Source organism: Astyanax mexicanus, chromosome 6, assembly GCF_023375975.1.
Source record: "Astyanax mexicanus isolate ESR-SI-001 chromosome 6, AstMex3_surface, whole genome shotgun sequence".
Lineage (NCBI taxonomy): Eukaryota > Metazoa > Chordata > Actinopteri > Characiformes > Acestrorhamphidae > Astyanax > Astyanax mexicanus.
Window position 1 is genome coordinate 36,089,964 of NC_064413.1, and position 22,142 is coordinate 36,112,105.

Below are 22,142 nucleotides of genomic sequence, written 5' to 3' on the forward strand. Positions count from 1 at the left end.
TAACTCTGGTTACTGATCTATGAGTATCATATGACAGCACTTGGTAATCACACAGTGAAGTGAATAAAGTGCAATACAGTTGAGTTAAATGCTGTTTCTGAACCCTATTCCTCCTCCTTGGATGGTTTTGGCCAGTTTATTGGTGAGTGTGATGGTCTCAGAGGTCTTATTAAGGGTAAAGTCCACTTCTGAGCGTGTAGACCATTAGGCCATCTCAAGGTTTACCTGCAGTGTGGTGCCTGGAGAGCATCCTGAGACAAACCCGCTCGGCATGGCTCGGACACTTCGGCTGTCCTGGCCGTTGCTGGCCCTCCTGTTCCTCAGTGGACTGCAGTGTGACCAGGGCAGTCAGGCCCACAGCCGCAGCAAGAGGGATGTCAGCAGTTCCCAGTGAGTACAGATGGTTATGTTGTGAGGTTTGTGGTAGCAACCAGTAAACGAATAGATTATGTGTAAATATAGTGTCTAAAAAGAAATAATCTTTAGATACTTTTTGGTGCTCAAAGTCGTGATAAAATACTATTTTAATGTTTAAATTTTTTTTTTAAATTGAGATCAGGTTGAGATATGGAATCTATTGAAAAAATGTTGATTCAAGTCTCTTGTGATGAACTGCAGGCCTCGTATGATCTCAGAGAACGGTAACCTTATCTTTTCTGCGGGAAACAATAAAGACATCAATTTTCAGACTTCAGGGACAGGAAAAGTAAAAGTTGGGGGTGAGGATCTCACTCAGCAAATTAATCAGGTAAGTTCATGTGGGCCTTACATCATGTTCTGTTATAATATTTAAGATGTATTTGTCATAAAACAAAATGTCATTAAAAGAGACTTGATGTCAAGAAAACTAATGTTGTGGCTAAGATAACTGTGTGGGATTATGAATAATATACCGTATTAAGCCCAGATAAAATCAAGACCTAGCCAAAACAAATGTGAGCCAGAATCAAGAAAGATTGAATATTTAAAAAAAGTCTCTTAAATCTTTTCTATTCTATAATAGCTTTCAGACCAAAACACATTACAAGGTATTAGGCATGGTCATCACTTTCATCAATAGTTAGTATTGTTATACTGTTCAATCGAAATTACATAAAAAACACATTTTATTACACATTTATTTAATGAGATATGTGTTCATTCTATTTTATAGTTTATTACATTCTATTTTAACAGGACAGAGACTGCATTTCTGGTTGTATAATGCTAAGTAAAGGCACAGATGATTCTTTTTGTAAAAAATAACCTTTGCACTTAAAAAGTTGAAAGTTAAGAATCTCATACCAACAGTCCAATTTTAAAGCAAATAAAACTAATTCAAACCAACGGACTTACTCATTTGATTTTGAGTTGTTCTTTGCATTGTCTGTGCTTTTTTTAATTAATTACTTTCTTGGTTTTGCTTAAGACTAGAGTTTATATCTGTCAAGCCAAATAGCCAATTTTAAATACTGTCCAAATGTCCAGGACTACCTAAAGACTAAATAACGGTCCTTTCAATGGAAAATCTCAGTTTAAAATACTGTGAAATAATCCCATTCTAGTAAAACTCTCCAAAGTATGCTTTAAATGTATCAACAATTTCCCATTAACAGTTAGATACAGCACTTTATTAAAAATACAGTCATATTATATATTTTGTGTTTGTTCTGATAGTAATCTAATCTTAACCCTGCATTTAAAAAAAAATTGTATACTGGTAACTTAAAATCCTCTTTCCTTGTATTGTTTTACATTTGTCTTGTTCTTTATGCTTTATTTGTTATAATGTTATACATTGTATATTGTCTGTTCCGTCAACTTTATTTCAGATCCAAACTAACAAAGCTGACATAGAAACTATAAAGAACAGCGGCCCTTCTGAAGAGGTTACAAACCAGCTGAATGAGCTGAAAACGAGGGTGACCACGGTTGAGACTAAAGTGGGGACAATAGAACAGGTAAAGCATAAATACAGATTTGTATTTTCTTGTTTTACTCAGAATATTCTCAGTATTTTTCCTTTTATTTATAAGGAAATGAATTATATCTCTAAGCATTTCTGTTCCTGCTTTTCCAGACCATCCAGCGCAAGACGTGTAGCAGCAACCCCTGCCAGAATTCTGGAACGTGCCTGAACCTCCTGGACTCTTTTCACTGTCTCTGCCCTCAGAACTGGCAGGTATGCTGACTCCAACTCTACACAGATTCTCTGCACACACGGAGGACATCATTGTTTCACTGTTTCTTAAATATCCGTTAAAAAAAGGGTGACTTTTTAAGTTGCTGCTGTTTCATTACATTAGGGCCCCATCTGCGCTGTGGATGTGAATGAGTGTCAGATCTACGCTGGAACCACTCAGGGCTGCCAGAATGGAGCTACATGTGTCAACACTCCTGGATCTTACACGTAATACTAATCCCCGATTCCAGTGACCTCTTCTTCCACCACTCAAGAAACTTTATTGTAAAATTTAGACCCTCTGATTGATGACTGCTTTTTTTTTTTTTTTTTTTTCTGATTTTGCTGTGTTCAGTTGTACCTGTCCTCCAGAGTGGTATGGACCACACTGCACCTCTCGATATGATGACTGTGCTGGAGGGAGTCAGGACCTGTGTGTTCATGGTGTGTGCATTGATTCTGACAGAGTCAATCCTAATGAGGTAATTTCAGTTATATAAATGGGTGTTTCCTTTTATTTTTTTTTCTGTATTGTGATGAATGTTTGGTTTAATAATCATTTTGCTTAAAAATGGTAATAATGGTAGTTATTATAAAAAGCTCAGTTAAATTACATTAAAGAGCTACGTTATTCCTTATTTTTCGGTTTAAAATGCTATTTGGTTAAATTTCCTAATCAAGCACTTTTAAGCTTTTAGCTGAACTTTTTAGCTGAAGTTAACCAAAATTAACAAAAAATTCAGAGATGTTTCAATTAGCGCATCTGCTTATGTTTCCGATTTAATTTGCGTTGTTTCTCCACAGCCCAAATATAACTGCATCTGTGATGCTGGGTGGACGTCTCCTCCTGGCGTTTCTGCTTGTACATCAGATGTGGATGAATGCAGCCTTCCCAACAAGCCTTGCTCCACTAACCCTCCTGTAGAGTGCTTTAATACACTAGGCTCCTTCTTCTGTGGGGCCTGTCCTGCAGGTAAAATATGGGCTTTATACTTTTTCATAAAAAAGTTACAGACATAGTGCTAATGTTAAATTATTTTGTATCTTTGGTTGGGGTTTATTTATTTTTTTGTGTCCTAATTAGTCCTTTGCATTACAGTACTCTATTAGGAGGAGTATGATCTATATTCAGTTTTTATCTTTCTTTATTTTAATCATTTTCGCCATGATTAGTGTTATTATTATTAGGACAGTTGCAATCATGTAATCTTTGCTGACAATTAAACTAATAAACGTATAAATAATTCTGAGTAATAATTTAATTGTATATATTTAAACCCCCACTATTTTGGTAGAACTGTTTAAGAACTGGGGTGTAAGTAATATAATAATAGACACACACAATGTTTATCATGTTATGATTAGAAAAAGATTTATGCAAATGCAAAAATCAAATTAAATATATTGTGGCAAAAAAAATCTATTTTTTTTCCTGGTTAGGTAGATTCCAGATATGGAAAAGTAACAGATTCACTTTCTCAGGCTTAAGACAAAAAACATTTTATTAATAAAGTGATTAATGAATGAAATAGAAAATGATTGCCTTCAGCCGATTATGTAATACATCTGTCAGACCTAACTATTAGTGTTGTCTTGACCTGATGTTGGGATGTGTATGCAGTGCAACTATTTCATTTTAAAAGTACCCTTAAAATACTTGCACTCAAAAAAAATAGCAATTTAAACTCACACTGTCAGTGTTAAAGCTGCATTAATTTGTACATTGTCTAATTTTCTCTGTACCCTGTTGATAAGAGGTTTCGTAAAGGTTTTCGCATAAAATCTTCATTGCCATAAAACATTGTCCAATAACATTTAATGGAGGAACTGTTTGTGATTTGGTGCTAAAAGCTGACAAAGATGCCAATTTGACATAAGGAAAAAATGCAGTCAGTGTTCTGAATTTGAGCAGATACTCTACCAGTGTTTGATTGTGGATTTTGGTTACTAGTTTGTCGTCATTTCCACAGTTTAATTAACGTGTCACTCTGTGTATTGCACATTTTCAGGCTGGCAGGGTAATGGCTACAGCTGTCAGGACGTGAATGAGTGCGACACAAACAACGGGGGCTGTTCTACCTCACCTATGGTGCCTTGTCTCAACACTATGGGCTCCTTTCACTGTGGCCAGTGTCCTCCAGGTATCAGCTCTCTAGTTTTCTGTGCTGTATTATTTTTCTCAAGTTTTTATTTCATTTATTCTTTCCAAAAAGTGTTTATTTTGCTAATGTAAGGTTAAATATATATATATATATATATATATATATATATATATATATATATAGAGAGAGAGATTTGGATTTACAGGTATTAATATAGTAATATCATATACAATCCAACTCAAACTCTGCATGCTTCAATGCTCTTTGTTTAGGTTATGAGGGAGATGGGAAGACCTGCACTCAAGCTGACATTTGCTCAACCAACAATGGAGGATGTTACCCTCTGGCCACTTGTGCTTCTGTTACAGGTGTTATAGACACACACAGACACACACTAACACACACGCAAACACCTTACACACTTTTACTGTAGTTATTCTTCACAGTAGCTCATGACTGGTGGCAGTAAGGTTAAAATAAAGCCATTAAGATAGGTATTTACAATTTAAGTGCATCACTGTTATCTGGTCTGTGTTGGCATAAAAGCTACATTGCATAATCATTATGACAAAGGTGCCGCATCCTGATATGCTACTGTATGGTAATACAGAGCTCTTCAAAAGGAGATATCGTTCTAATACACTGATATAATATCATTTTATGCAGTGTTGTACTTTATGGTTGTATACTGTACATCCAATCCCAGAGTGCTGATTTATTTACACCCCTCCCCCTGCAGGTAGCAACATCCCAATTTGCACTTGTCCTCCTGGTTATGTGGGCAATGGATATGGACCTTCTGGTTGTACTCAGGTCACTGACACCTGTGGCACTAATAACCCGTGTGTGAATGGTCAGTGTCAGGTAAGCGTTTTCTCGATTGTGTCTCTTTCTGTTGTGAATTGCTTAAGAACAGTCCTGTCAATACTAATCTGAAGATCTATAGTCTTCTACATGCCTCTGAATTTGCTGTACCTTTTTTTTGTATTTTCTTCAGAACACTGCCACTGGATACGTCTGCAACTGCGACCCGGGCTGGACAGGACAGAACTGTGACCAGAACATTAACGAGTGTGCAAGCAACCCCTGCCAAAATGGAGGCACCTGCACGGATGGTATTAACGGATACACCTGTACCTGCACGTCACAGTGGACAGGCCCGCAGTGCCAGACCCCACAAGAAGGTTTGTTGATCAGAAACAGCGGTACTGTGCTTGCTGTGACCTGGCCTAAGAAGGACAAAATCTCTTTAATCTCTTTAATTTAACATTATGTATAGATTAATACAGCATATTCACATTTTAACATTCTATAGCCGATTTAATCTCTTTAATCTCTTTAATTTTACATTATGTATAGATTAATACAGCATATTCACATTTTAACATTCTATAGCCGATTGACAGATATGCCACATTATTATTGTGTGCAATGACTTTTGCCATGGAAGCCAAGAATACTGCATTGTGACCTGTGGCATATGTGGGATATGTCTTCTGCATTGAATTTCTATGGGATTTCCCAGCGATTGCCCGCTCACAGTCTGTTTGCATGGTGAATTCTGTGCACACACAACACTAATGGATTAAGGATTGAGGCACAGCTTCAGGCTGCTATCAGACCTTGCTTGAACAATAATAACAAGATAACCCATCAAAACCCATCAGATTTTTTGAGATTTTGAGATTTCCCTCCCTCAATAGAGTGTTTTCATGGTCTTTCCGATCTCATTTTGACTTCCACAGTTCCCCTGAACTGTCATTTCCTACTAACAATCCAACATGTTATGAAAGGCAGAGTAACTGTGCATTCGAATATGCTTAAATTTTGTATTTGATGATTGATTAGCTATACAAACGCTAGCTTTACTACATATCAATTTTAAAAACAAGCATGGCAAAATAAAATTAAGTGACTCAAATGCCTAAAAAATGGCCCTGGATTTCTGTCTATAAGGGAATAAAGCTGCATCTTAAAGAGATTTGTGCATATGCTTGTTTCAGAGTGTGGAGGAGTGCTTCAGGGTCAAGCTGGGACCTTCAGTTATCCTAACACTCCTGGGCATGACCAGTATGACCACATGGTCAGCTGTGCCTGGGTCATTAGGACGGATGCTGACAAGGTTAGTGCAAAGTACCAGTAAAACAATGCATTCGGACACATTCAAGGCCGTGCTTGTTTGTTTTTTATTTTTTAAAGTATTAATTATTCGACACTGTCTCCCAGATTCTGCGGGTTACGTTCCCATACTTTGAACTTGAGCACAGCACCACCTGTAGCTTCGACTTCCTCCAGATTCATGATGGCGAGAGCGCCTCTGCCTACATGCTTGGCAAATACTGTGGCACCAACGCTCCAGCTGAGCTCTTCAGCTCCCATAACTCTCTGTACTTCTGGTTCCGCTCTGACCACATAATCAACAGCGGTGGCTTCACTGTTTCCTGGACTTCTCAAGCACCAGGTATTATCTAAATCATCTAAAACATAAACCTAGAAGGCTTATTGTGGACTGTGTGTATCTGTGTTATCTTGTTTTATGCCAAACTCATAAATGTTTATCTTCCAGTTTGTGGCGGTCATCTGACTAATCCGTACGGTGACATAAGGTCTCCTGGTTATCCGGGCAATTACCCACCAAACCGTGACTGCTATTGGACGATAGATGTCGGTCCTGGGTTGCTCATTACTTTTGCCTTTGGAACACTTAGTCTTGAACACCATCCTGACTGCAACTATGACTATTTAGAAGTAAGTCTTAAACATATAAGTACATATAAGTAACATCAAACATGAAGTTCTCTAAGCAAGAGAGGCCACAAGGCCAGGAAAGGCAAACTTTTCAGCTTGTGATTTCTACAGTGTTATTTAATGTTGTAAGTAATGGTAGTTCTGGGGAACTGTGGAGGTTAAGATGAGTTTTGGAGAAGGAATAAGTCTTCTGGAGAGAGCTGCTTGTGTGCTGGGAAGACAGGCAAATCCAACCCTCTGCAGGGAGGTTTAGCATCAATGGATGGACTTTTCCCATATATAATTATTGTGGAGGAAACCTTAAAGTCAGTGTTTTTTGTGCAGTGCACTATAGAACATCTGGTGAAGCCAAACAAGTATTAGAAAGAAGCCATATGGACTAAAAAAGTCTAAATAAATTTTTTTGACCATAATCTTTAAGTAAAGCTTTGGAATGTTTAGTCTCCTGGTATATTCAATATGTATTTTTGTGTGTCTACAACTAAATTTAATACAAATTAAGCAATGAAAGAAAATACTAATATAAAAAAATATAAAATATTAATATAAACATCAATATACAGCTCTGGAAAATAATAAGAGACCACTTAAAAATGATGAGTTTTCAAATTGAAAACCCTTTGGAATATAATCAAGAGGAAGATGGATGACCCAAAGCCATCAAACCAAACTAAACTGCTGGATTTTTGCACCAGTAGTGGCACCAAGTCATCCAAAAGCAGCGTGTAAGACTGGTGGAGGGGAACATGCCAAAATGCATGAAAACTGTGAATAAAAACAAGAGTTATTCCACCAAATATTAATTTCTGAACTCCTAAAGCTTTATGAATTATTTGAGGTCTGAAAGCTCTGCATCTTTTTTGTTATTTTAGCCAATTTCTCATTTTCTGCAAATAAATGCTCTAAATGAGAATGTTTTTATTTAGAATTTGGGAGAAATGTTGTCCTTAGTTTATAGAATAAAACAACAATGTTCATTTTACTCAAACATAAACCTATAAATAGCAAAATCAGATAAATCGATTCAGATCTCTTAATTTTTTCCAGAGCTGTATAATGATGAATCCTCACGTTATGTTTGCATTATTTTCTAGATCAGAGATGGGCTGCTCCCAGAGGACGCACTCCTAAACCGGTACTGCAGCACTGGTTCCCCAGCTCCACTGCAGACCACCGGCCCTGGTGCCTGGATTCACTTCCATTCAGATTATGTTATCAGTGACCAGGGCTTCCACATCACATACACCACTTCTCCAAGTAAGTGCAGGGTTTAATGACCGGACCTGGATTTTGACAATTCACACTATTAAAAAGACTATGGGCTTATAAAATAATATCTAACTGTGAGTAACAACTGTATTACGTATTCTGAGAATATCAAATCAGATGTTCACATCAAACCTGATGAGTTTATTACTTGACAACACTTTACTTGTGGTTGAAGTGTTCACTTTGTGTTAATCATAGCTTATGGCCGTAAATGTTGTAGTTTTTTATGGCATGGACTCATAAAGCAGTTATAATATTACTTTTATAATTAGTTAAAGAACATCCAACGGCAGTTTCAAAGGTCATGAAAATTAAGGAGGTTTTGATGACCGTTTTATGATAAACACTAAAGTTTAGCGATACGCTTAGATGGAAAAGTTTGGACTGGTGCCAAACTGTATCTGGTAATACTGATAGAAGGTTTAGCAGTTTAACTCCTCTAAACACTGCTCTTCTAAAATACTCAAAACTAGTTATTCATCAAAGTTTTAATCTAACCTAGTAATCAGTCTAATGGCAGTATATCGTCACTGTCATGCAAAAACCTTGCATTTTCATTTAGTCTTTTTTACCCTCTGACAGATTAAATCAGCTGTTAATTTTGTCTGATGTTGCCTTTAAATTGCACAAACTTTGTCACAAACTTGTATTTGACAAGTGGGAAACTTAGATTTTTCAGTGGATAAAACTGTTGCTTAACTAACACAAATTAATTTTTTTGTTAACTTCTTTTGGTTTTGCGTTAACTTCCATTTTTTTCTCCTTAAAAAGTTGTCATCTTACCCAGTCTAAGATAATTACTTTACATATTTTTTTATTATGAAATGATAATAATGATGTTTCAGCCTGTATTGATCTGAACGCTTACTCTGTGTTTTAGCTGACCCTGGATGTGGAGGCACCTATACTGATACTGAAGGCATCCTCATCTCTCCAAACTGGCCTAATAACTATGCACACAACAAGCAGTGTGTGTATTTAATCAGAGTGGCCCGGAGTGAGACGGTGCTTCTGAACTTCACACATATGGAGCTTGAACCTCACAGCGGCTGTGAATTTGACTATGTGGAGGTATATGTGTGTTTGTGTGTGTTTGTATGTGTCAAAGTCCTTTCTAAAGAAAGGAAGACTGACTTCTATTAAAAGTTACCAGCAGTTCTGCAGCTTATTTCTAATAAGTAAAGAATCCATAACCAATTTCTGTGTGTGTCTTGTCTCAGGTACGAGATGGCTTAGCTGAGACTGACCCTCTGATTGGAAAATACTGTGGCTCTACACTGCCAGCACCCATCCTGTCCAGTTATAACCACCTTTGGATCCGCTTCAAATCTGACAGCTCAGTCAGCCATGCTGGCTTCAGGGCTGTATATGAAATCAGTGAGAGACTTTTTCTTGAATTTTATTTCATCACCCTGTTAAAGCTGTGGTCCTCAAGATATTTTCTTTTAAACTGAATACAGTACTATTCCTGAGCAAAGTCAAATATATTCATTCTTATTGACATCTGCTCATACACACACTATTAAACTAAAATAACACTGAATTAGACCCATAGAGAGACCTGGCAAGGTACGGCAAATGAGAACAAAAATTGACAGATTTATCCGCTCTTAAAGGGACTGGACCACAGTGCACATTTTAAAAATACTTTTCTGCATTCTCACCAGAGAGGTCTCTAAATCCAAATCTAAAATGATTTATGAAATATATGTTCAGTATTTTCTGCAAATATAACGTACTCCATTCCTACAGTAAGAGCAGTTAAAGAGGAATTGAGGAATTGGTAAGACTGCTGACTGTACTCCAGTCTCCTCTCTTTTCTGACTGAGCAGATATGCTGTCGAGACTGTAATGTCAAGCATGGCTGGTTTTAATGTATGTCGTCCACTGCAGAGGAAATCTGCTCTCTGCTTGTCCACATAACTGAGTCTGTGTTGTGTCAGAGGCAGAGAGCTGAATCCAGTCTGACATGCTTGAATCCCAGACTGTTTCCTCTTCACTTATTAGCATTTCTGCCATGGAGTTTACTGTATCAGATTAACTGCACAGTGTATTTTAATGTGGTTGCTCTAGACTTTAGCCAAGATGTACCGTACCATGTTTGTTTGTTTGTGTGTTTTTTGTTTAAGTTCATGAATTAGAATATGAATTAGTGTTAGAAACCACATATGCAAGTCTGTTTGGGAGGTATAAATTCCTTTACTTAGTAGCTACTTGGTACATTTAGCTCCAGTGCAGAACAAAAAAAGATAAAACCAAACATTATCTGTCAATTATCGGCATCTAGTCCAGTTTCAAGTACATACAGACCATTTATTCCTTTCTGTAATCCCTGCTGTAATGAGAATCACCTCATTTACATATCCCCATCCATTTACTATGAGTGACTTAAATCGACTCCTTAATTGTTTAGCAAGCAATTTCATTAATTGATTCGATTTATTGACTTGTTGGTGGTCAACTAATAATGGGTGGGGACCCACATGAACCGCATTTTAATGGCTAAAATATAACCATAACATCTTTTATCTAAAATTAAGATTTTAAGTTTAACCAGATTCTCTCCAGCTGAAAGATACAAGCTGTACAGTGCTAGAATAATAACTTACTTACCTTTCATATTTGATGTCATGTTTAGTGTACATTCCAAGTTATCTAGCTGCATGTGACTTCAATGGCGCTACTGAGGTAAATTTAAAGGAACAATTTCTTACTCTGTTGTAGCTGATCAATATATATATATATATATATATATATATATATATATATATATATATATATATCATTGCAATGTCCAAATTGCCCGCCTCTTCTACACTACTGTTGGTGATAATTGGTGAACATAGTGTGAAATACAGTTTCACTGCTGCAGTTTTACTGAATGTGTCAAAAAAGATTTAATAAAAAATATTAAAGTCACAAATGCAAACTACAAACTACAAACAAGTTGTGTCAAACAAAAAGCCAAAAATATTAAGGTAGCAGTAAAACATACTACTTCAAGCTCAAGCTTTTTTAAATGTTATGGCTAATCAAAAAAGCTATTTTGCTGATCTCTAAATTTTGACTGAACAATATATATTTTTTATTACATTAAAACAGGGAATTTGTAAAAAAGCTTTTTTATTTTTATGGTTTTAATGGGTGATTCGCAAATTCAAACCACTAGCTGAATATAAAAGCTGATAACTCTAAGAAAAATATTGGATATGTACCCTTTAATGGAGATATTGTTTGAATTTGAGCATCAATAAAATATCAGATCTTGATTAATCAAAACACTGTTTAGATAAAGAGTGAATTATTGTATATTTCTTATAGGTTGTGGAGGCACTCTCTCTGGCTCTGGTCAGATTCGCACACCCCTTCACCCTGACGCCTACCCCCATAACAAGAAATGCGAGTGGGTCATCAACCAGGCTGAAGGCTATGTCGTCACGCTCAACTTCCTCACTTTTGATGTTGAGGACAGTGCTGGGTGCTACTTTGATTATGTGGAGGTACAAGATTTATTTTCCATTTTCCAAATTAATTCTACTCTACTCTCTTTTTTTTATGATGTGGAGAAGAATGTAAATGTTCACCAGTATTGTTCACCACGATTATTGTGTCCTAGGTAAGAGATGGTGCCACATCCAGCTCTCCCCTTCTTGGCCGATTCTGTGGAACCCAGGTTCCCCCTATGTTACAGTCAACACAAAAACAAATGTATATTGTCTTTAACACTGATGCTTCAGTCACCAATCACGGCTTCACTGCAGAGTATGCATCTGCTATACAAGGTAACACACATTTAATATTGTGGTTTATGCAATATTATCTTGCTTTACTGGTAAAACTATTTGTAAAGTAAACATGGAGCTGAAAAGAAGATTTTATAGGAATATATAGAGATATATGTCATTTTATTATTGCATTATTTCTTCAACAGGCTGTGGAGACACACTAACAGATCCTACAGGCACCATCACCAGCCCTGGCCATCCTACAGACTATCCTCATGGTGCTAACTGCACATGGTATATCTCTGTTGCCCCTGGCAACATCATCCGACTGTCCTTCACCACTTTTAACCTGGAGTACCACACTAACTGTAATTATGACTATGTGGAAATCTACGACAATGGCACAGCTCTGACAGGGAATCTGCTCGGCAGGTAAAAGCATAATCTAAACATCGCCTGCAAGGTTTCACTGCTTTAAATCTTAGTCTGCGTTCACATTACAAGCCACGTTGCTCAAATTCGATTTTTTGCTCAGATCTGTATCTGTGTTTAATGTGAACGAGTTTTTCCCTGAAATGTCTCACATGCGCACATTGATATGTGTATAAACATTGCCTTCTTCACCAACAACAAAAAACATCATATCTGAAAGGGAAATGGATGCATTAGCAGCTCATATGTGAAGCATCTTTTGCTGGAGTGTGGAGTAAACACCTGATCTGAAGTACATGTTCAGGTCGAGGAGGTGAAAAAAGACCAGGTGGTTTGCTTTTGCTGTTTTTGCAGCTATAGCTGCACAGCTGCTCCAAGAGATGTGTGGGTACGAGAGAGAAGCACGTATCACATGCATAAAAGCAAAAAGACACATGAATTCTAATTTGACTGTTCATATTCATGTCGCATGTCCATTTATCGGATACGTATCTGATATAGGACCACATATGAAAGTGATCTGAGCCACATTGAGCAAAAAGATCTGATTTGAGTCACGTTAGCCTGCTAATGTGAACATAGCCTTAGAAGCCAGATTTAATACTCTTTTTTAATTTGTTTTCAGTGTAAATCATTAAAAATGGGGCAAATAAAGTTGTAAAAAACATAATAAATATGATTTTCTTCCAGCAAAATGTAAAAATCAACACAATTTCATTAAGTCCATAAAATGTTAAGACTTTTTGTAATTTTCCCTTTTTGCACAGATACTGTGGGCGCTCAGTTCCTCCCTCACTGACCAGCACTGACAACCTCATGACCATTCTGTTTGTATCAGACTCCAGCCTTTCCACTGAGGGCTTCTCTGCCAATTATGTGTCCCTCAATGCCACCACAGGTAGGGATTTTACTATAATATGTGTCCATACACTAGCATGCCAAAAGTCATGGGATATCATTATGTAAACTGATTGATGATAAAGTGTTAATGCGTCTGTATGCAAGGTCACTGTGCTCATGTAAATTAGTTAGAGTGAAGCCTAAAACGTCTCTGTCCCATTTCTATCTATCTATCTATCTATCTATCTATCTATCTATCTATCTATCTATCTATCTATCTATCTATCTATCTATCTATCTATCTATCTATCTATCTATCTATCTATCTATCTATCTATCTATCTATCTATCTATCTATCTATCTATCTATCTATCTATCTATCTATCTATATATGGTATATAAGTATATATGGCACTATAAATGGCAGAGATGCTGCTTAAAAGCAGTACTGCTAGCGGCAAATGACAACGAAACCTGACAACTAAAATGTGTCTCTGTTTATAGACTGCAGCGCAGAGTACAGAACTCCCACTGGAGTGCTGACCTCGCCCAACTACCCCAGCAACTACCCCTCGACCCGCGAGTGCGTCTACAAAATCATAGTGGAAATCAACATGCAGATCATGCTCAACTTCACTGACTTTGAGCTGGAAGGAGGCTCCAATTGCCCATTTGATTATGTGGAAATCAGGTAACATAACTTAAGGTTAATATGTTGCTTTCAAACGAAAACCTCATACCCTTTAAATATTAAATAATCATCATAATTAATAATAAATGTTTTGTTGTATGATATTACATTGTATAATATTGTTTGCCCCTCAAACATGTCAGTTGCCCTTTACATTTTGTCAACATTTCATAAGTCGAATATAATAGCAAAAAGCAAAAATAAATAAATAATTGGCATCTGAAAAACTTCTCATATTACTAACACAAATTAAAGAAACATCATGTAAATCTAGCGTAATGGCTATAACAGTAATGGTGTACAAAATATGAAAAAAAAAATACCTGGAACACCTGCTCTTTCATTGATTCTTTAACCCGTTTAAACCTAAATTATGTTCCAGTGATGGAAAAATTTAAGAATGCTGTTTTCCTTCCGTAATGCACACAAAATAAGACACTTCTTTCCTAAAGTAAAATCTATATAAAAATAAATTTTATTAATTTATATTATTCTATTAATTAAAAATGTGTTGTAAATCACAAGTAATAAATAAAAATAAGCTTACTTTACCTCATTTGTTCTATAGTGCTGACATGCCCTAATGTCTGAGTTGCAGATTTTTTTTTTTTTTTGTCCAGTGCAGTGGGCGGGGCTAATCTACTGTTTCATTGGCTGGTTTATGATCTTTTCTGATGGACAACAGGTCTCAATTATTGTTCTGTGCAACAGGGAAGGTGTTTTAAAAATGATTTTGTACAGCTGTTGTGAGGATTTAGTTGTATTCAGTGTCAAGATCATTAGTGAGGCCAGGATGTTGAATGATTACCATCTCACCTCCTCTCAGCTTTTTCCAAAAGTACTGGATTGAGCATCATCATTCCAGAGAACACAGTTCCACTACCATATAGCTTCTAGCCTATTCCTAGCGTTAGGCATGGTGTCAATAGGTTCATGCTTGGCTGCACCACAGCCCACAGAGTACTATTCTACTGGCAGTACTCATCTACAAGACCAGACAAGCTATATGTGTAAATTTGTAATTTAAAAATCTTTTTTTAGTAAAGTAACTAAATTCAGTAATTAAAAGGGTTGTCCACAATGGGTGTGTATTGATATCTGTTCACATGGTTAATAGCTATAATGTTTCTGAATAAATTGTGTGGAAGCATATTTCATGTTTTGTTTTTTTGTTTTCTTGCAGAGATGGCGGCTTTGAAACATCACCTTTAATTGGTCGATACTGCTCAAACCAGCCCCCACCCATAGTGATCTCACATAGCAACATGCTGTGGATTTTGTTTAAGTCAGATTTCACCGCCACTGCTAGGGGCTTCTCTGCACACTGGGACGGCACACAGACAGGTGTGTGTTTAATCTTTTGGCTTGATTATTAACTGTATAATTCTGTGTTAAAAAAAAGTGTTTAAAAAGTCATTGAGTCCATTCTCATATTCTTATTTCTGGATTAGGTTGTGGGGGAACTCTCACCACCAGTGTTGGTAGCTTCACATCCCCTAACTACCCTCTGCCCTACCACCCCAATGCTGAGTGCTACTGGCATATCAAAGTCAATGCAGGAAGTTCCATCCAGCTCAACTTTGAGGACTTCCATCTGGAGTCCAGCACTGACTGCTATTATGATTACCTCGCGGTAAAAAGAAGACTTTTATATAAAGTATATACATTTAGCTTAGTGCTTTAATCTATAATAAAACCCATTCATGTTTGTATTTTATACTCAGGTCTATGATGGAAACAGCACTAATGATCGTCAGTTGGCCAAACTGTGTGGAAATCAGATCCCTAACCCTATTACCTCCACTAGAGATCAAATGTATGTTAAACTGCGCACAGACAGCATCATCAGTGCTGGAGGATTTGTGGCCTCCTACACCAGCAGTAAGTGATCAAAACTTTTTTGTGTCTTTGTGTGTTTGTACACTTAATAAACATTGAATAGATAATTTATTATTTGAAGATGTAACAGACTCCAATGGCTTTGACTTAATGCACCATTTACTTTTCTGTTAATGTTCTGTCATTTCAGGCTAATCAATGTAGCTTGTTACATATTGCAGATTATTATACAGGACTTTTTTTAAGGCTATTTTTGGGGTAGTGAACCTTTTGGTGAGAGATAGTTGATTGTTGTACTATACAAGCCTTTTTGACACACATAAAGAGAAATATTTTGCTCATACCTATCTGTCTCTCATCTTGTATCCAGGCTAGAAGTGGCCAGACAGGGTGATAGAGCCATTTTTAAGTTAATTTTTAAATACCGTCTTACCCAATAAATTATTTTTGTGTGTACTCCTCATGTTGTAATCACTTACATATTTCAACATTAAATTCACACATATAAAGTTTCATTTAATTCCGACATCTCCTCCTTTGGTGTGCATTAGTACGGTGGCCGAGAAAGCCCAACGCAGTGCAAATTGAAAAGCGCTGCAAAAGCACAAAACACATCCATCAAAATTACAACACAGGCGCAGCAAATAGAAAAACGCGCTGCAACTAGAAAAACGCGCTGCAAATAGAAAAACGCGCTGCAAATAGAACCACAACACAACGGAAGTGAGTCACAACACAACGGAATTTTCCCGGGGGACCTTAAAAGATACTGTACCAGCTAAGCTGCGTCTTCAGTAACGTCTCGGACTTCACTATGTGTACAAAGGACAATAAGTGGCAAACAAGGCGTTTTGTGAAGCAGAACTTTTAATAATATGCACACAACCGTGGTAATCACAGGTAATAAACATAACTTACTTTTCAGAAGCTTGTTTGCCACTTATTGTCCTTTGTATACAGCTGGTACAGCAATTTTTAAGGTCCCCCGGGAAAATTCCGTTGTGTTGTGACTCACTTCCGTTGTGTTGTGGTTCTATTTGCAGCGCGTTTTTCTATTTGCAGCGCGTTTTTCTATTTGCTGCGCCTGTGTTGTAATTTTGATGGATGTGTTTTGTGCTTTTGCAGCGCTTTTCAATTTGCACTGCGCTGGGCTTTCTCGGCCACCGTACATTAGTGCATTTTTAGTTTTTAAGTCAGTGAGTGCATTTACACCTCTGTACAGTGTAGCCAGGAGTGCCGGAGTGTAACTGATGGATCTGACTGACCTTTATGAAGCTTCATAAAAGGGTGGATTTTACAGGGTTGGTGTGCTCTGTATATGCAGGACATTGCAGTTTTTTTACTCTTTTTAATTAATTCATTTTGATTTGCTGTATGGTAGCCGCAACAATGGTGCATACTTCATCAGTGGGTGGCCTATTGGCCCATTTCTGTGGATACAGGCCTTCATTGTACAGAAACGGCCAGGTTGAGGTTAGTTTTGGAGTGCAGCAGGGGGTAACTGGCAAGAAGGTGCACTCTCCTCTAAAGAATGTGAGGGAGGCTGCATGTTCCTTTTGTCTTTTCTTTGTATCCTCTTAAATTGCTTTTCTGGAAGGAAAGCTTAGAGGCTGAGGGGTCATTCCAGTAAAGTCTGTCTTTCTTTGTTTCACTGCAGTGCCGTTTGCCAACTTGGCTTTAACTTCTCTTGCTTGTTTTTTGTTCCTTAGATTTATTTAGTTTTACTGCTTGGCAGGTCAAACTCGTCAATGCCTGTTGATCTGTTAAGCTTTCATATAAAATGCATTGAATTAGACTGTTAAAGGTTACCAAACAAATTACTTTATATACATTATATTATCCAAAACTTATGATCTGGACAGTGGGCCCTGCAAACTACAGTTTTATTGTACTAATCTATAGTTTTACAAATGTAGTCAGTCAAATTCAATAAACTTTGAGTGTGTTGTAGAATCATGTCACTGATCTCTCACTAAGAGGTACACTACCCAAAAGTAGCCTCTGATAGTGCTTTTCCACCGAATTGGAACCAGCACCATTCTGATTCACACACCTAATTTTGAATCTTTAGCCATGTTTCCACCAGCAAAAGTAGGTTCTAGAACCAGGAACGTTTGTTCGCAGCGGAAACCAAAGAATAAAAGGTTCCTCAGTACGAACCGTGACAACATCTGTGGATGTGTCTGTTTGTACAGGAGCAAATTGGCTGTGCAACACCCTCTGATGATTATGTATGATGTGACGTATGTATGATTAGTTCCACTAAAACTGGTTGAAATGCGAAATTAAAAAGCGCTGTGAGAGTCTTTATATAGGGCAGCAAAGAAGCTCTTCGCGGCAAGACTCTTTGTGGCAAGACCACAACTGTAAACATTTACATATCTGTTGAGACATTGTTGTCCATAGAGTGTTTTTATCGTTTGTTAATGAATGTACATCAGGGGTCGGCAATAAAGTTTGGCCGCTGGACAGATATTTTCCAAGCCATTATGTGGCGGGCAACACAAAAAAATAAAAAATCTGTTTTGGAAAATGAAGTGTAATGGGATGGAGTGCTACAGACTTGTAGCTCTCCAGCCTAGAAGGTTGTTGAACCCAAATGCAGAACAGTTGAATTTAAGCAGATAAAACGCCCTTATTAGGGGATTGAGAGCCCAAAAATGGGTGGAAAAACGAGAACGGGCAGAAACTAAAGTCACGCCAAGCGCAATAGAGAGACAGGGGAGCATTTTATTTTTTAGTTCTTTCATTATTATTTATTGTAGTTCAAACAACCTCACTGGCCAGATGTTTCATGCTTGTGGGCCACATGTGGCCCTCCGGCCGCCTATTGCCGACCCCTGGTGTAGATGTTAAATAGTGTCACAGGTGTTAACATGCATTCACTTGTTCTCCACAGACTGTTCAGGTATCGTCATTGCTAACAAGACGAGTGGAGTGATTGAGAGCCAGAATTTCCCCAACAACTACCCGTTTAATGCTAGATGCAGCTGGACCATTCAGACCACCATGGGCAACACTATCAACTACACCTTCACTGCTTTTGACCTAGAGGGCTTGTCACCCAGCTGTATCTACGACTATATGTTGGTCAGTATGTGTGTGGGCTGTACTATCCTAAACTTTCTATAGACTACCTCTTGTTATGTCTACTAATACTATTTATTTATTCCTGCCTGAATGATATAAGCTTTTGCAGCTTTTGGGAAGTTTACAAGAATAAGTCTCTTACTCTTTCTCTAAGCAGTCGCGGAATTATTCTTATCCATTCATTGGCAGGCTCTCTAAAATCCCACAATAAATGTATTGAGCTCTTGCTTGGCTCCTTCGTTACCATGCTGCTCCAAACAGCCATGACATCATGGGGCCCACATGAGAAATAGAGGCATAGAACTTTTCTGTTCTAGGACTTCTGCATGGTTTAATCCCTGTCTTCCCTCAGGCAGCCTACAGCAATAGTGAGCTGCTGTGTGGTTGTTACTGCTCTCATACCTTTAGGAATCCATCAGCTCAGTTCAGTAAAGTTAAAAAAAACACAAAAAAAAAACAGTTTTGAGGTTTGAGAAGACAAACAGTCACACCAGTTACACAAGATGAGTTGAAATGTGAGCTTGCATTGCATTTGTTATCCTGTGTTCACATGCTCTATCACTAGCGACAGTGAAAATTTAGGCTGCATTCCTAAGAAACAAGGTCACCATGATGTCATAGTCAAACCAGAGAGACATTGCTTCACTGAAAACTAAACAAAACACCAGTTTTAAAATCTGGTTAGCATTCTTTGTTAGTGTAAAAAAAGATGCAATAACATGTTTTTATCTTTGTCCGCCCAGCTGTATAATGGACCAAATGAAGAAGCTCCTCTGATTGGAAGATTCTGTGGGAACACACCCCCTCCAGCTGGTGCCACCACCAGCAGCAGCCTTCATGTAATCTTCAATTCCGACCTCTCCATTTCCCTACCTGGCTTCCGGATGCTCTGGTACCAGAATGGTGAGAACAGAACAGTTAAACCATAGCAATACAAATCTGTACATCTTGTTTCTTTGTTGAGCACCCCTTTACTTTTCTCAGAATGGTGATGATTAGAGAGAATTCAAGAATTCCAGTGACAATATTCAAAAAAACACAAAGATGACATATTGTACACAAAAAAATGACATTTACTTGTTTTGATTAATGTAAATTATGAATAACACACTGATATGCCAAAAGTCATGGAATAGCAGCATGTAAATTATACATTGTCAGGTGTTACCTTGTAAGCGAGGTTGAACACTGGTCAGTGTGCTTGTGAGCAAGCAAGGTGACATAAATGAATTAGAGCGAGGCCCAATAGTGAGTGAGTGACAGACAGAGGGGACATTCACTTCACGCAGTATCACACATGTATCAGGATACGTCACAGAAGGTTTTACCACCCACAGTGGACAGCGCAGTGAGTGGTAATGATTGTGACTAATAGCATCCAGCTAGATTTGTCCATACAAACAGACAGGAAGAAGGTCAGTGTTCAAGTCGTGGTACAAAATACTAGTTACTTCCCATGACATTAGGCATGTACATTAGTGTAGACAGAATGCAGTACAGAAACTAGTATAATTAAAAAATCTAAAAAAAAAACTAAATATTGTCCCTGTACACTGTAAAATGTTCACACCAGTCCCATTCCTCCCACTGACTCTGTTCCATGTTTGAGCAGATTTGACATAATTAAATTATATATATATATATATATATATATATATATTTTTTTTTCTTTTTTTCCTACTTGCTCTGTAACTGTATGTAAAAAGAAACACATTGTAAGCCTTTTAGGAGAGGGACTGCCCTTAGTCATCTTTTCCCGAATGAGAATGTGGAAGAAAATAAGCTCTAAAAGTGAGCAGAAAAGACAAGCACATTTTTATTTAGCCTCATATTCAGTTTTATTACATCTCCATTACTAGAGCATATCAGTTTCTTACAGCCGACAAAAAAATGCATTACATTTTTAATCATGTTTGTAAAATAGATTTTTTTATTTATTTGATGGTGTCTAATGATGGTGTAGAACTGATTTGGTGTTTTGGTGATTCTGTGTGAACATGGTGTGTTGGTGATGTCTGGGGCAGTGAGTCACTAGGATGATGGGTGTGGCTGCTGTGTTTATTTATACTCCCACAGTGGACCGAGAGCCAGCTTCAGCTCACAGGCTGTAGAACTAGCACAGCTCTTACACCCACGGCACACTGAGGACCAAAACAGCTGGGCTAGCATTTTCAACTAGCACTCGGCTATCCATATATGATGTAATCAGATGGAAAACAGCAGGGTGGGGATTTCCCATATGTGCAGTGTGTGTGGTGGAAATGAACTGCCTGCGTTTTTTTTTAACATAACATGTGGAACTAACACAGCTGTCTTGTTTTGCTGCTGGGGAGCTTATACAAAAAGACCAAAAACAAAAGACTGGGTAGGGAGAGGGAGGGGCTTGCATATGATTTTCACTGGGTAGATAAAGGGCTCCTCCTTGAATGGGGTTTAGTAGAAAGAGTGAGATATTTATTGAGCCTATTGATTAAGGAGAGAATGGGGGGGTGCAATGAACTGCTCCTTTTAACCAATCCGGACACTATACTAAAATCATGTTGTTGCTATAAACAATAGCATTGTAGTTAGGGGTGGGCAATGTGATAAAAATGTTATTTTGCAATATTTAAGGACATTTTGACAACATGCAATATTTACTGTAGTATTTTGACATGTTGACAAAATGCATCAGTAGTAGCATATTATTAATAACTGATATTCAATACCATTCCATACTTTACATATAGTGCAATTTGCTGCACTACGTCTAATTAAAAAATATTAATTACTCTTTTTGCAATAAAAAATCTACAGTTGGTAGGTGTTGTTAAAGCAATCGCTGGTTCGTGCTGCATGCCATCAGCAGCCGGAGTCTGAGAGAGAGCACAATTGGCCATGCTCTTTCTGGGTAGGTTGATGATACTTCCACCCCACATCACTCATAGCAAGATGCTGGTCAGGACAGGCATCTGTTATCTGTTGCATCATAGCTGGGGTGTTGCGCTTTCCTCCAAGCGTGTTGGCTACCCAGCTCAAAGGTAGACAGTGGTTAACCTCACATCTCTGGAGATGCGCTAGTCTTCACCCTACTAGTGTTGAGGGCATTACCAAGGATAGTGGGAGGTCATATGAAATCTATTTCACCCCTTAATGTAGTAGTTCAGTAGTGCTGTTAGTATAAAAACATATTATTATACTCTTGCTTTTCAGTTTTTATTTTACCCTTTTCTCTTAGCCCAGAGAATCTGCTCTTCACAACCAT

At 37.6% G+C, this 22,142-nt stretch overlaps 1 protein-coding gene across 1 annotated transcript in view; it reads left to right on the top strand.

Annotated features, from left to right (window-relative positions):
• The first annotated feature begins 100 nt into the window (after positions 1 to 100).
• Positions 101 to 22,142, top strand: part of cubn (cubilin (intrinsic factor-cobalamin receptor)) — a 53,053-nt gene continuing 31,011 nt past the window's right edge. Inside the window, exons 1-27 of the mRNA XM_007250369.4 lie at positions 101 to 390; positions 619 to 748; positions 1,812 to 1,940; positions 2,060 to 2,161; positions 2,286 to 2,389; positions 2,517 to 2,643; positions 2,966 to 3,134; positions 4,171 to 4,302; positions 4,536 to 4,631; positions 5,003 to 5,127; positions 5,261 to 5,447; positions 6,267 to 6,385; positions 6,490 to 6,724; positions 6,830 to 7,011; positions 8,106 to 8,268; positions 9,161 to 9,351; positions 9,501 to 9,657; positions 11,602 to 11,780; positions 11,897 to 12,062; positions 12,212 to 12,437; positions 13,205 to 13,335; positions 13,783 to 13,969; positions 15,153 to 15,313; positions 15,421 to 15,602; positions 15,694 to 15,850; positions 18,708 to 18,898; positions 19,642 to 19,801. Of these exons, the coding sequence (XP_007250431.3) occupies positions 272 to 390; positions 619 to 748; positions 1,812 to 1,940; positions 2,060 to 2,161; positions 2,286 to 2,389; positions 2,517 to 2,643; positions 2,966 to 3,134; positions 4,171 to 4,302; positions 4,536 to 4,631; positions 5,003 to 5,127; positions 5,261 to 5,447; positions 6,267 to 6,385; positions 6,490 to 6,724; positions 6,830 to 7,011; positions 8,106 to 8,268; positions 9,161 to 9,351; positions 9,501 to 9,657; positions 11,602 to 11,780; positions 11,897 to 12,062; positions 12,212 to 12,437; positions 13,205 to 13,335; positions 13,783 to 13,969; positions 15,153 to 15,313; positions 15,421 to 15,602; positions 15,694 to 15,850; positions 18,708 to 18,898; positions 19,642 to 19,801 (4,207 nt within the window). The 5' untranslated portion in view covers positions 101 to 271. The remainder of the gene's footprint in view (positions 391 to 618; positions 749 to 1,811; positions 1,941 to 2,059; positions 2,162 to 2,285; positions 2,390 to 2,516; positions 2,644 to 2,965; positions 3,135 to 4,170; positions 4,303 to 4,535; positions 4,632 to 5,002; positions 5,128 to 5,260; positions 5,448 to 6,266; positions 6,386 to 6,489; positions 6,725 to 6,829; positions 7,012 to 8,105; positions 8,269 to 9,160; positions 9,352 to 9,500; positions 9,658 to 11,601; positions 11,781 to 11,896; positions 12,063 to 12,211; positions 12,438 to 13,204; positions 13,336 to 13,782; positions 13,970 to 15,152; positions 15,314 to 15,420; positions 15,603 to 15,693; positions 15,851 to 18,707; positions 18,899 to 19,641; positions 19,802 to 22,142) is intronic.